The 15,265-nt window shown below is 42.8% G+C and overlaps 1 protein-coding gene across 4 annotated transcripts in view; it reads left to right on the top strand.

Annotated features, from left to right (window-relative positions):
* The window catches only part of LOC139556577 (serine/threonine-protein phosphatase 2A 56 kDa regulatory subunit gamma isoform-like), a 30,908-nt gene extending 16,002 nt beyond the window's left edge, over positions 1–14,906 (top strand). For 3 of the 4 annotated variants that reach the window (XM_071370699.1, XM_071370703.1, XM_071370702.1), the window contains 13 exons: positions 6,381–6,580; positions 8,968–9,078; positions 9,166–9,258; positions 9,379–9,509; positions 9,676–9,735; positions 9,841–9,949; positions 10,125–10,178; positions 10,354–10,524; positions 10,625–10,752; positions 10,923–11,024; positions 11,110–11,182; positions 11,532–11,642; positions 13,106–14,906. In XM_071370699.1, coding sequence (XP_071226800.1) covers positions 6,381–6,580; positions 8,968–9,078; positions 9,166–9,258; positions 9,379–9,509; positions 9,676–9,735; positions 9,841–9,949; positions 10,125–10,178; positions 10,354–10,524; positions 10,625–10,752; positions 10,923–11,024; positions 11,110–11,182; positions 11,532–11,642; positions 13,106–13,240 — 1,478 coding nt within the window. In that variant the 3' untranslated portion in view covers positions 13,241–14,906. The remainder of the gene's footprint in view (positions 1–6,380; positions 6,581–8,967; positions 9,079–9,165; positions 9,259–9,378; positions 9,510–9,675; positions 9,736–9,840; positions 9,950–10,124; positions 10,179–10,353; positions 10,525–10,624; positions 10,753–10,922; positions 11,025–11,109; positions 11,183–11,531; positions 11,643–13,105) is intronic. The other variant, XM_071370700.1, reaches the window with a different exon arrangement.
* The last annotated feature ends 359 nt before the right edge of the window (positions 14,907–15,265 follow it).

Raw genomic sequence — 15,265 nt, 5'->3', positions numbered from 1 at the left:
AAATATAACTTGGTTCTATATGTGAAGCTTGATGCGCTGCAAGTCCCCACCACTCATCTCCTAATTGGTTTTTAGGAGCATATACCCACGTGGGTGATTGAAAGATGAACTGAGGTCCACACTCCAGTCCAGTTGGTAGTGGTAATGCACCTTATAGTTGGTTTCCAACTGCCATATAAAGTCCGAAGAAGAAGGAGGATAGATTACTAAAAACTAACTGTGTACCCTTTTATCTGTGTATTAATTGTCGGAGTAGAGGACCTTGTGCATTTCAGGTAAAATAACAACCCAATGTTTATATCCCAGGACAAATTTGCTAGCAATAGCAAGCTAGCTAGCTAAATTGCCATGAATGTTTAATGTGTTTCGACCTGTCCCCAAATTTATATAGTTGGTTCAGAGTTTGTTTTGATATTTCAACCTGCGTGTCCTGATCGCGTCTGTTGGGGGTGGGCAAAATCAACATGCGTGCAATGGCACACGGTCTGGTCAGCATGTTAGTGTACCATATTCCTAGCACGCAATGACTACATCAAGCTTGTGACTCCACAAACTCATTGGATACATTCGCAGTTTGTTTTAATTCTGTTTTGGGGCATGTTTTGCGCAATAAGTACTGACCTTTTAGGTTACTGGCCCAATGCTCTTAACCGCTAGGCTACCTGCCTCCAGGGTCCCGCTGTAACTTTCTCACTCATCACCATTCACGATTGTCATTGTTATCCGTATTCATGGTACGAACCACATTCATGCTTACATACAATTAAAATGACACCATTATTTATCGTTCACTTCCTATTGGACAAAACATAATCTGAAATACAACCAAAACAAGCTTTAAATGCACCAAACAAGTTTGTAGAGTCACACGCTTGATAGTCATTGTGTGCAAGGAATATGGGACCAAATAATACACTTTTGACTTCTATAATAAATACTTACGACATTTTCAAATGGGGGACTAGATGTATAAAGTGCTTTTATTTCTAAACAGTAAAGCACTGATGTATGAAAATCCTAAATTCTGGAGTTTAGAGCCATATTTAAATATTAGTGTCACTCCAAATACATAGGTAGGGTAGTGTAGATGCCTTGATATCCATTAACTGGTGTGTGTGTAGCCTAATGAACAGAACAGGGTTCCATCTTGGATAACTGTCATGGCATTGTATCGAACTCAAGACCGCATTACTATGAGCTAAAGCCAAGGCGTTTTAGTTCTGGGTACTTAAATGAATCTTCAAGTCTAAGCTAGCCAGGCATGGTTAGGCTACCCATCATGTGAGTGTAGTTTGGCTAAAAACAACAACTTCCCTGGGTATTGCTATCTGTTGGATTAGAATTGTCATCTGCGGCCGTATGTATCAAGTGCTGATCTATCATCGGGTCCCACTGTCCATACATTTATGATCTAAAAGGCACAACTGATCCTAGAGCAGCACTCCTGGTCTCTTGCCTGTCTCAGTGGTGATGGTGATGCACAGATAGAAGTAGTCAGATACAGGTGGGTCAGTAAAGCACTAACCTACGCTGACAAGTTGCAAAAAAATGAATGGCAGACATTTCATAAAGAAAAAAACATTTGTGTACATGAACAGGTTAAAAGCAACATTCTGAGTGGTTTACCAGAATGCACTGTCTGAGGGCATGGGAGACCCATGTCAGACTGCATCCGTGTCCTCTGCAGATTGGAATGGCTGTGTAGTGTATGAGGCTGCTTTGTTCTAAACCTTGATTTCTGTCCGGCTGTTTTTTGTGGTCGGTCATCACATGCAAAGTGCACAGAAGGCTGCTGCTCGGCAATGATGAGTGTGCAATAGCTAGCTATCTACGTGAGGTGAGCCTTCATCCAGAAAAAGGAGACTGATAACGAGTGGCTATTTGTGAGTTAATGGTTTTGTGGTGGCTGTCACGCTCTGTTCTCCTGGAGCATGATTGAAAAGGTTTTACATTTTGTATTCGTTCCGCAAGCACTGTTGTCAGGAATGCCTCAGGGGGCTGAGACTGCGTACTATTAGAGTATCAATCATTTGCTCATTCCCGTTCTGTGCATGTTATTTTACACTTTTTTTTTTAGGAAACTGCTGCCCACCCTCCCCCTCCACATTTCTTATGTATCTGCTGCTCAACCTCCCCCTTCACGTTTCTCTCTTTACTCACCGTCTTCTGAACCTTCAACCAATTTGATCAACATGATGTAGCCTATGTTTCTGCCTCATATTTCTGAACAGCAAAAATAAAAACCCAGCGGTTATTTGATTTGACCTTCCAAAAATAAATATGTTTTTTAGGGGGATTTAGGCTACAACCTTCTCTGTTGTAACTAAGGATATTGCAGTAGCACAAGAAAGGTGAAGTCTACATATTGCATTGTGGCAAAACAATCTGTGTTTTAAGCACACGTGTTGTACTTTAGGGCTGGGAAATGCCAGGGACCTCACGATACGATATTATCATGATACTTGGGTGTGATGTGTTGCGATAGTGTTTTTAATTGATTAGCACAGCAAATAACACCACAGAGCTAGTGTGACGGCCACATTGTTTCCATCAAAAGTTAGTGGGGTATTTACTGCTGCTTGCTATCCACACCTCGTCAATCTGTCACTCAGCTCTTCGTCTGCTTCCTCAAATGCAACTATATTTTGCCCAGGTGTATTTCCCACTTAGTTTCTATTAACACTAGAAAAGTCTGGTCTCTTTGTACCCCCTCTTGAGGCCAATGAGGAGTCATTTTTACTCAACATTCTAATAGTAATAAATACATTTCATGTATGCTACGGGGAGAATAATATTTTGCTTGTGTTTATGAAGGTCTTGGGTAACATAAAAATAAAAAAAATCTAAACTACCATTTTCATTAGTTTTACTGTATGCTGTTTGTTGCCGTGTGCTCACTTGTGGAGCGCATGGAACATATTGACTTATTTGGCAATGGTAAGTGTTTTGGAAATCTCCAGAATATACTCTTTCTGATACTATATAAAATGTAACCGTTTTACCTGCATGTGATGTTTCGATTGACATGTCCTCTTAACTGCTTATAACACATTCTGTTTGTGATATCGAAATTCTAACATGCGTGTGTTAAATAGACTCAGGGAAAAGTCAAGGATGGTGGGGACAAAAAAAAAAGAGATTATAAATGTTACATTAATATTGGGTCAAAATGAGCCCTTTGGCCTTCATAGTGTTAAAAAAACATACTGTAGTTTTAATGAACCGCTAGCTTGGTCTAGTTGTTTATTATCGACCACCTTACAAGATCTAGCCAGTGGTTTGTTTACAGTAAAGCTAGATTATAGATGCTAGCCCTGACACCTTGTGGTGATCTTTTTGAACTGCACACAAGGATGGTACATAATATGAACTTTATTTTTTGTATTTTGCCATTAAATCAAATTAACCTTCAAATATTTCTTTCTACACACCCTCATGATTGTGGTATTTGCTAATAATGTCTCCTGTGTGTCATCCTTAAGTCCTACTTTCATTATGAGGGTAAGGCTAGCTACAGATTTCACACCAAATAATGTGATTTAACCAAAACGGGATTCTCAATGTTAGTGTCCAGTTGCAGGGGGTCCATTTTAATTTAGAAAATGCCCCCGTTATTAAATTTGTTTTTTGCTCCATGAAGTAATCCAACAATGTATACGCCGCAATCTTGTCTCTTTCAAATTCTCTCTAGGGTGGACCCACCGGTCTCAATGAAAGTGCTGCATTTCATGACACTCACCTGTCTCGTACAATGAGAATATTTGAAATAGACAAGATGCTGGTGTACACGTTGTTTACTTCATGGGGCAAATATGTATTTATTTTAGTAACAGAGCATTTTCTAAGTTAAAATGGGCCCCCTGCAACTGGACATGGACATTGAGACTCCTGTTTCCGTGAATTGAGAAAGATAATATCGCCAATACCAGGTTAGTTGAAAAATCTGACGTTTTGTATAGGCAAACCTGTAACTCCCAGTATAATGAATACCAACATTTTTGGGTTAAATCACATTATCTGGTGTTACAATCTGTAGCAGCTGGCGAAGTCAAATCTGTTATTCTTCCACACAGTTAGCCTCATAAAATGAAAAACCCACACTTATCTTTCCAGTATCAGCCTTTTTCTTTTTTTAATGAAGTTATCATCAAATGATTCCCACACACGTTACCTCAGATGTGAGTGCTTTTACTATGTCTAATATCATTTTAAATGGAGAAAACTGTTTACATTTAGTTGAGAAATGTGAGATTTTATTAGTCCTGTTTCAGTATAGAAATGACAAGGCACATGCATTGCACATGCCCACAAGGTCAATACTAATCCATCAGTTAAATGACCATAAACTTCACTTATCTTAAGTCAAAGAATCAACACTTTCATATTATATCACCACCTACAGTGTTCGGACCCCTTGAATTTTTCCACATTTTGTTACGTTAGTCTTATTCTTCTAAAGTGAATTAAATAAAGCAATTTCCTCATCAATCTACACACACTACCCCATAATGACAAAGCGAAAACAGGTTTTTATAATGTTTAGCAAATGTATTACACATAATAAAAAACATCGTATTTACGTAAGTACTCAGACCCTAGAAATTGAGCTCAGGTGCATCCTGTTTTCTTTGATCATCCTTGATGTTTCTACAACTTGGCGTCCACCTGTGGTCAATTCCAATTTATTGTACATATAATTTGGAAAGGCACACACCTGCCTACATAAGGTCCCACAGTGGATGTCAGAGCAAAAACCAAGCCATGAGATCTAAGGAATTGTCCGTAGAGCACCGAGACAGGATTGTGTCGACAGATTTGGGGAAGGGTACCAGGACACTTCTGCAGCATTGAAGGTCCCCAAGAACACAGTGGGAATGTTTTTCAGCGCAGGGACTGGGAGACTAGTCAGGATCAAGATGAACGGAGCAAGTAGGGAGAGATCCTTGATAAACCTGCTCCAGAGCGCTCAGGACCTTAGACTGGGAGCGAAGGTTCACTTTCCAACAGGACAACGATTCTAAGCACCCATCCAAGACAACACAGGAGGGGCTTCGAGACAAGTCTCTGAATGTTCTTCAGTGGCCCAGCCAGAGCCTGGACTTGAACCTGATCAAACATCTCTGGAGAGACCAGGAAATAGCTGTGCAGCAACGCTCCCTATCTAACCTGAGGATCTGCAGAGAAGAATGGTAGGAAGTCCCCAATTACAAGTGTGCCAAGCTTGTAGCGTCATACCCAAGAAGACTCAAGACTAATCGTTGCCCAAGGTGCTTCAACAAAGTACTGAGTAAAGGGTCTGAATACTTATGTAAATGTGATATTTCAGTTTATTCATTTGCAAACATTTCTAAACATTTCTTTTTTTGCTTTGGCATTGTGGGGTATTGTGTTTTAGATTGATGGGGAAATTATTTATTTGTATTTATTTACAAGAAAAAGTGGGCAGCTCTTGGGAACTGTGGGGGGGATATTGGCCTGGCGAAGGCTGGTGGCCTGGCGGTTGGGAGCTTTGACCGGTGGCTGATGGTTCGGGTCCTCGTTTTTGACCTTGTGGGAGATCTGCCTGCGTGACCTTGAGCAGGGCGTTGACCCTGGTTGGTTCTGTGTGTCGCTCTGGATGTGAGTCTGTTAGATGACTAATGTCATGTAGTTGTTGAGCGGCTTCATTGCAAGTATGTTTTAAATATTCTAAAATAAAAAAACATTTAGAAAAACTTACCGTGTGTCTTTACTATCCGTGCAGGCACTGCATTCCGCTGCCATTCTTCTTTGGGAAATCTAACTTTTTAATTTTGAAAAATTGATTCCTTCCCGGTCGTAAGGACGATCCTATCTCTGAATAATATGGTCAAATGCACATTTTGACCTTGAAAACAACTAGACTAAGTTAGCTAGCTGGTTACGGCCGTGATGGAACAGCTGTTTACACACCGGAAGTTCCTTGGTGTTCCAGGAATCACTTCTGCTGCTCCTCAAAGCAATTAAAAGGTGTACAGTTATGCTGCCATATCGTAGCCTTAGTTGCTGAAAAATAACACTTACTTTGACTGCTTGTCTGCCCCCCTGCTTTGACCATGTTTGCAATGGAAAAATAACATAGCTACTTAGACTACCTGTCTGTCTTGCTTGTGTTTGATATGCTGCTTTTAGCTTGCCTAAATAGTACTCCCTCCTGAAAAAACATGAAATCACTATATCGGGAAGAAGGGTCCAAGGAAAAGTTGGATCCCCAGCCTCTCCATTTCATTATTTTGCCTACAGCCTGTGCTGCAAATTTGTTTGTTCTGCGTATTTTGTCAAGCAGTGAAAAGGAATTTCCCTCGTGAGGTGACAACGTATGAATCTGACTCTCTCTCGCTCTCTCTCTCTCTCTCTCTTAGATGTCCCTGCGGCGGAGCAGGAGAAGCTGTTTGTCCAGAAGCTGCGTCAGTGCTGTGTTCTCTTTGACTTTTTGTCGGATCCTCTGAGCGACCTGAAATGGAAGGAAGTGAAGCGGGCTGCGCTCAGCGAGATGGTGGAGTACATCACCCACAACGGGAACGTCATCACAGAGCCCATCTACCCAGAGGTGGTGCACGTGGTCAGTAGACACACAGTGGACAAGGCCTTGCCTCATGCCCTTACAAATGCCTATCATGCTGTTTCCCTTCCATGCTGATTGTGTGGTGAACATAGGACTAGTCACAACAACATTGATTCTGTCCTCATAAACTTGCTATTAATGGTCACCAGAGACAACCCAGTGTTTCCCCTAGAGGTCTTGTCGGGTGTAGGTAGACCTATAAGCCCCTCATACAAACAAATATTTTGTGCATGGTTCTGTCTCTGGCTTTTATTGACGTCATAACCCTGCCATCCTCAAACAATCACAAAAGCTATAAACCATTTCAATCAATTCAACTGTCAAAAGCTTTCAAATCCCACAAAGTTTCCAAGTTACTTATTATAAAAATTTATTGTTGAGGTTGCCTGTGGCAGGTTATTTCAGTTCTAGTTAGATATTGTATTTTGGTTCCTGAGGCGTAGGGAATGGGACGTGCCTATCAGATGAACTATGTGAACCCAGGGTATGACAAAATACAATTGCTTTAAGGCATCTGCATGCTTCCCAGCCCAAACCGTTCAGAAGAGTGCGTTCATATATTATGGTGACGTTTTGGACTTCGGTGAAGTTTGGTGCCGACATCCTACGCTTTTTCGTCTGTGATTTGGTCAACAGTAGGGATTCTTCAGTCTTTGTTGTCATTCAACGAGAAACGACCTCGTTCTCATGCACATCTTTTCATTGAGAAATACTGCACCATGTAACATTAGTCAGATGTAAAATTGCGCGATTTAAAATCTACTTGGCAAAAAACGTCAAAATGAATGACATTTCTTGAGATTTCATAGATTAATGACTATTTTAAGGAAGTGTATACTGGCTACGGCGTCTCAGAATGGACAAACAGTACCTACTGCTATTTTTCTAGTTTCTCAAGCCAAGGTCTTTTAAGGGAGTATGTGAGCACACCCGTTCCGTTTGCCCAGCCGACTTCGGCTAGCTGCCAGCTGAATTGAAGCATACTGACGCCTTTACACTCACTGGACTTAAATCTTAGCGGTTAGCACTAGGCCTTTTATCTACCAGTATTAACTTGCTAGCTGTTATCAGCCACGGGCTACCACTGTGAGCTCAATCTGTTTCAGTCCACATAGTTGACAAAAATTCGAATTGGTGTTCGTCATCATGGGTTCACCTACCTCTAACAGATATAGCCTCCTCGTTGTCCCTTCAGTTCAGCCCTGGTTAGCAGGCCAGGCCGCCTACTAGCTGTAGCTGAGTGAATTAAATACTGGGTCTTTGGGGTAGTCTAAATGTAAATGAGTCCAGTGTGGACATGGCTGCAGATGTTAAGTGCTGCCTGCGTGCCTGTCAGCCAGCCAGGTCTGAATTAAAGCCTTTGATGTTTATCAAAGCAGGCCTTAATGCTACGCAGGAAACCGAGGATGATCGAGGTGCAAATTACCCCCTATTCTCCTGATCCTGTCTCTATTTGATCAGTGCAGTAGAAAATGCAAGGCTGCTGCCAAATCGGCATAACAATGTTCTTGGTTTACTTTAGTTCTCCCCTTCTTGCCCCTTCACTTTGAAGTGTTCACTGCTTTTAACATCAAAGTATGGAGAGAGATGGACGAAGCGCACTGTAAAAGGTGTTCTTTATGGTTATAATAGGCCACAACGGACGGCTCTTTGATAAGTGCGCTGTTGTTACAGACGTATCAGCTTCAGATTGGTAAAGCGTTCCATGTTCATGTGACTTGGTGGTCCATTAGACTGACAGTGACACACTCGGGGAAAATAAAAGGGGATCTCAGAACGTAAACATTGACAAGTGAGTGCACGCTAACCTCAGGCCTGCAAGGAGTGTGGCAGGATGTAGTCTTCTCTGAGAGGTGAGAAAAGGCTGTGAGATAAAGAAGCCTGCGTCTACTCTGACAGACGGAGTGATGAGAGATGTCTGCTGCTTATTCGTTGTGGGAGATGGAGAGACTGGTGAAAAGGAAGCAACTATCTAGGCTACTTGTTTTTTTTTTTTGACAGGGCTGGAGAGAGGAGAGGCCAGGTAAATGTCATCTTGACGGTCGTGTCATTCCTTCCTCCTCTCTAGTCTGTAGCAGTAGTGGTTTGTGCTTCATCTTTTGGCTGCGTTGACAAATGTTTTGAAATCTAAAAATTAGCACAAAAATGAACAGGAAGAAACAGGCTGATGGGTAATGAGGTCCGATGAATGTCTGTACCGTTATCTTCTATTTAGTTTGATACACATTAACCAAAATGTCCGTTTTCACGTTTGTGTGAAAGTGCCGGCGTTGGTTTGAAAGCTAATCTTTGACCCCTGTCGTGATTCGTTTTTTCAATAGCTCTGATGGTGGTAATGTGTGGCGTTCTGTGTAGTGACTTGTCTGTCTGTCTCTGTCCGTCAGTTTGCAGTGAACATGTTCAGGACGTTGCCTCCATCGTCCAACCCCACAGGGGCGGAGTTTGACCCGGAGGAGGATGAGCCCACGCTAGAGGCAGCGTGGCCACACCTACAGGTACACACACACACACACACACACACGTGAATGAACACACACTGTTTCATACCGCTGATGTGTACACCTCTGCTCCTCTTTCTCCAGCTCGTTTACGAGTTCTTCCTCCGGTTTCTAGAGTCTCCAGACTTTCAACCAAATGTAGCCAAGAAGTATATCGACCAGAAATTTGTGATGCAGGTAAGCACTGGTCCTTTCTCACTGGAAGTAAAGCAACATGGGATGTGAGGTTGTCTGTGTGGGACTGGCTGTGTGTGTGTTGTGAACAGGTGTTGTAAGGTCACTGTGTTGTCTCCACAGCTATTGGACCTGTTTGACAGTGAAGACCCTAGGGAAAGGGACTTTCTAAAGACCACTCTGCATCGCATCTACGGCAAGTTCCTGGGCCTGAGAGCGTACATCAGGAAACAGATAAATAACATATTTTATAGGTGAGTAAATAGCCCTAATACAGCAGATTAGTTATATGTTGAGTCGCATCATCATCGGAAACACTTGACATGAGTGGCAATGTTTTTAAATGACCATTTATTTCACTAGTCTGTTTCGCTTGGGTCTTTGGTCATTTTAATTGATAGAACTGTCATTTCTTTGCAGCTTCATTTATGAAACGGAACATCATAACGGAATAGCAGAGTTATTGGAAATATTAGGAAGGTATGTCAAATTGTAATTATTTCAAATAGTTTTTGCCTACGTTGTTTTGCCGATCTCCCTGTATTAGATTTGCTGATCACCACCCTTTTGTCTTTCTGTTTGCAGCATAATCAATGGGTTTGCCTTACCGTTGAAAGAGGAGCACAAGATGTTCCTGTTGAAGGTGTTGCTGCCTTTACACAAAGTCAAGTCCCTTAGTGTCTATCACCCACAGGTATAGCATCTAGACCCATTTCTGTTAAAGAAGCCGTAGGCCTACTTTAGAACAAAACCTTTTGATATAGGCCTACAGTGTTATAGGTTGGAATACACGTTCAGTCCAGTTGTAGTTAGCGTTGTTAACATGATAGTTGTAGCTAATATGCTCTTTTGTGTCTGTCTCTTTCTAGCTGGCATACTGCGTGGTGCAGTTTCTAGAGAAGGACAGCACCCTCACAGAACCGGTAAGACATCTTCCAGTTCGCTGGGCAAAAAACACCAGTGCTGGTTCAGTGTTCATGTGCAAATCATCTCCATAGGCAGTGATGGCTCTGTTAAAGTACTGGCCAAAGACCAACAGCTCTGTGTGTGACTAGTTAGTACAGTGTTAAAGTATGGCTCTACTCTTCTCTCCTACAGACAGTGATGGCTCTGTTGAAGTACTGGCCAAAGACCCACAGTCCAAAGGAGGTGATGTTCCTCAACGAGCTGGAGGAGATTTTGGACGTCATCGAACCCTCTGAGTTTGTCAAGGTCATGGAGCCCCTCTTCAGACAGCTGGCCAAGTGTGTGTCCAGCCCACACTTCCAGGTGTGTTATGTTGTTTGCTCAGGTAGTGTGTGTTGTGTGTTGCGTGCTTGTGTGTGTGTATGCTAAGACGTTACCTGACCAAGCATTCCTCGTGTGTCAGGTGGCAGAGAGAGCGCTGTACTACTGGAACAACGAGTACATCATGAGTCTGATCAGTGACAATGCCGCCAGAATCCTCCCTATCATGTTCCCCTCGCTCTACCGCAACTCCAAGACCCACTGGAACAAGTGAGTCACTCTGCTAACAACTAACTACCACTATGGAGCTGCCTCTCTTTCTGCTTATCGGTTTTCCGCCCTATTATAAGGAAGTTAACAACCGTATGTTTTATTGTTATGCATTCCTGGGTTCATATGAATTTGTGTGTGCGTGTCTCTCTGCATGTCTGTGTGTACAGGACGATCCACGGTCTGATCTACAACGCCCTGAAGCTCTTCATGGAGATGAACCAGAAGCTATTCGACGACTGCACACAGCAGTTCCGAGCAGAGAAGAACAAGTAAGAAGCCTTAAACTTACAACGTTCACCCACGTGTTGCCCATGACTCTGAAATGACTGTTCCCCTGTCGTCGTGTGTGCGCAGAGAGAAGGCCAAGTGGAAAGAGCGAGAAGAAGCGTGGGTGAAGATCGAGAATCTGGCCAAGTCCAACCCTCAGGTGAGCACGCATCGTCACTATTCGTCTCTGTGCGGGCGTGTTACTCCAGCCCCGGTGTCTCTTCCCCTCTCAACCCAGTAGTACAGCACCTAGTCCCCCATCTCAGGACAGAACAGCCCAGGCAGCAACAGATAAATGGATGTACGCTATGGCTGTACTCTGTGTATTGCTCAGAACCCAACAACAACCTAGCAGAACTGGACACACAGCTATCATATATTTTGACCAAATTATCTAAAAAGGTATATTTATTATTTTTGGTTCTGGGAGTCCTTCACTTCTTTCTCTTGCTGGGTTTACTTCCTGGTGTCTCATTATAATCCTCCCCCCTTTCTCTCTCCATGTTTAGTTCCTGGTGTACGTGGACCCGTCAGGCCTGGGTAGTCCCATGGACACAGACGGACCAATGATAGAGGACTTCAACATGCTGAAGAAGACTATAGAGGTAGAGGCCACACAGGTACTGTGGGTGTGGGACTGTGTGTGTTCCTTTCCGCTGACCACCTCCATGCTGTCGTGTGTTCACGTGAACGTCCAGAGCAGTGTCTTCCTCACTGTGTGAAATGTAGCACCAGTGTGACATTAGTAGAACTAATCTTGTGGGTCCTCTCACATCTTGTTGCAGTTTTTAAATAGGTGGAGAGACAGACGTGTGTATGAACAGGAGCAGGGTAGCATGTGCCCTGGTCAAAAGTATTTCACCACTTGGGGAATAATGTGCAATTTGGGATGTAGTCTAGGTTGTAGCTGAAGAACAGATTCAGGGAGAGGGCGGTGAGTGCCGCACTTATTGACAGGATCAGATATAGGCAGACTCACATTTCAAAGGCAGCGGAGAGCTGACATTAATTAATAAACACCGTACTGTAGTGTACACCCTACAGCAGTTGTTTTCAACCTGTGTTCCGCAGGGGTACTGCAAGTGGTATACAAATTATTATATAAAAAAAATAAAAATAATAATAAAGGTTTTTCTTCCAAAAAATATGTTTGGAGTATTAATAATATTATAAGCTTTTTTTACATAACTTATCACAATGCACATTTGTTTACTACAATAATAATAGGCCTTTAATTTGTTACATTCAATGCAAATATTTACAAAATATGCCTGCCAAGACATTTCATGTAAAAAAATATATATGTTGACTCGTCAAATGATTGTCCTCGAGAGCTTTTGACAGTGATTTTGTGGTCCCTGGAAAAGGTTGAGAACCGCTGCCCTACAACGCACAGCATAGTGTACACTTCCTACTAGACTACTACATGTCTAGGAGGGTTTAGTGATCACTGATGGATTGGGCTGAGTTGGTGATACAGAATGAAAAACTACTACATGTCTAGGAGGGTTTAGTGATCACTGATGGATTGGGCTGAGTTGGTGATACAGTATGAATCACTGAGTTGAGATCTCGTCAAGACGTGATGGACCTAGTGAAACGTGCTATTAGAATTTTAGCGCCACTGAAGAGTTAAGGACTAGAGAACGTTTGTTTTGAGGGGGTGAACTCACTCTCTGTGTAACCGTTCCCTTGTCTCTTGGTGCAGAGGAACCAGTATGGTTGTGTGACCAGTCCAATGCTTTGATTACACCAGGCACCATCTCTAACGATAAACTGCTGGAGATAATTTGTTTTTCAATGGGGGGAGACACAAGGATACATTCAGCAACTTAACGGTTGATGACTATGAGTCCCATGTTTATGTAAATTAGCAGCAACCAATAACCAATCGGGGGAGGGTCTCGTTAGCTAGCTTCCGCACTGTGCTGGATAGGCCAACAGCCAACGTGAAGTTGTGCATGCTATTTGGAAAATACACCCAAAAATGGGAGCGCTTGGCAATTTCTTACTATTTTGTAGCTTTTGGTATGACTGGACTATGCTTAACTGTTCTCTCTCTGTTCCTGCCTGTCCCTGATAGCTCCAGAGGAATGAGCGTAAGGAGCGTCCGCTGGTCAGGAGGAAGTCTGAGCTGCCTCAAGACATTTCCACCGTCAATGCCCTGGAGACGCACCGGAGGGCCGAGGACATGGTCACACCACACGACGGCCACTAGAGACCACACACAGTACAGTCCGATTCACACTGACAGTTCGATGCACACTGACAGTCCGATACGGACGGAAGGACATGACGGACGGACCAGCACAGAAGAGAACAGAATGACCTGGAGCTCAAACCAAATCAGCACAACTCTACTTAGCCCAGTCCAACTTTGACAATTGATCCCCAGCCCAGTCCTCTCCAGCCCTGCGCACAGATGTCAATGGCACAGGACGTTATGGCATGACCAAACATGACATTGTTTCCCTCGCCTCACCTCCCTATCCCTCTGTCCTGCTCTCGCTGTCTTGTAAAAGCGCTTTAGGGTGCAGTGGTGCCCCCTTCTGGTAATTTCTCTCAGGTTTTCTTTTCTTGTTTTTGTTTGTTTCTGTTCTTTTTCTCTCATTAATGATGTCATGTGCTTTGGCAATCGGACTGGCGAACAGACATGTATTACAGGCGCATGCTGTACGTAATGGGCGGAGGAAGAAGCAGCTTGGTTGAGGACCACTTTTTATTTTCTTCCCATCTCTCTCTACTTGAGCATAGAAAGGAAAGCGCCGTACTTCTTCCTCAGAGCCCCATTACAGCTGCTTTTGTCATGAGCTTTACCCTTCTCTCTCTGTGTGCATTTTTCTTTGTTCTGCTATGATTTGATAGGAGGAGAAGCAAGGGGGACAGTCGGCGGACTGTCTGTTGGTTAACAGACGTTGTTGTAATGAAGTTGTGGGGATTTAAATGTGCTTGCCTGAGGAAGGTTGAATGCTGAGGGACAGGAAGGGGTTCTTCTGTCCTCCACTGGACATATGCTGGTCTGTACAAACATAGTTTGGTGCCAACTTCACTTTCTTTCTTTTTTTATCTGAATGATATTGTAGGCAATAAGTTGACCCAGGTTGCCGTGTGTTTGGATTGTTCACACAATGGTCAATGGTTTTCTGGATCCATTGGAGTTTAGTGTCCGTGTAAAAACAAAAGACACATACTCTGTCTGTGCACTTCACGATCCCCATCAGTCTTTCAGTCTTCATTAATATTGATCAATGTTATCCAACTCCTGTCATGTTATTGATGTGAAAACTCCAAGGTCTAATTTTGTAGTTCTGTGTTTAGACTCCCATTTTGAGTTTTAGTGTGTGAGTGGGACAAGAGGAACTGAACTGGGCTACACACAGAGGAATAGTCATCGCTGGTTTTTCTACTCTTCATAACCAAAACCCCTTTCTTTCTGATGTTGCTGTTATGTGTTAGCAAGTAGTAGGCTAGTTCAGTCATATAAAGACCATTCTGTCTGGAGAAACCGAGTCGAATTTGAACACAAGCCTTTCTTTTCATAGTGCCTTTATTGTACATGGGGGACATCGGCTAAACTGGGAAATATTAGAAGAGTAACGTTATTTGAAGGCCAAACCATGTTAAATTTATAATTAGCTTCTAAACAGACCAGAGAGAGAGACGTCGAAACACACACTGCCCCAGAGTATTCTATATTTATTTACATCCGTGTCGAGTGTAAAACGCATACGAGCTGTTTAGCGTCAGTTACATGCCTTGTTAAATCTACAAAGCTGATGATGATGGTGGTTGTCAAGCTAGAGAGGAGTGGAGTAGCCCCAATGACTTTACATGGAAGGACTTCCTGATTTTTAAAACATGAACAATAAAAATATCCAAAATGAGTCAGTCATGCTGTGTGGTCTGCTCGGTTCTGTCAGTCCCTCTGTGTGCCTGATAAATAACGCATATAGAAGGATGCTTCCCAATTAACCTCTCATTCCCCGTTCCATTTAGGATCTATCCCAAATGGCAACTTATTCCCCTAGAGCCCTATAGACCTTGATCAAAAGTAGTGCACTATATAGGAAATAGTGGAAAATAGTGGAAATAAGGTCTATTCCTTTGGCTGCAAAAACTCTGATGTTCAAATTGAATGTGCAAATTGTAAATATACTACAATTACTACCATGATCACGTTTTGCGGTTTCTTTTTCGTTTCTTTTTTAAGGAATAACATTCACCAATTTATGCCATCCCCTTC

The sequence above is a fragment of the Salvelinus alpinus genome, chromosome 27 (genome assembly GCF_045679555.1).
Source record: "Salvelinus alpinus chromosome 27, SLU_Salpinus.1, whole genome shotgun sequence".
Classification (NCBI taxonomy): Eukaryota; Metazoa; Chordata; class Actinopteri; order Salmoniformes; family Salmonidae; genus Salvelinus; species Salvelinus alpinus.
The sequence above is the reverse complement of the archived record's forward strand: the minus strand, read 5'-3'. Positions and strand labels throughout refer to the sequence as shown.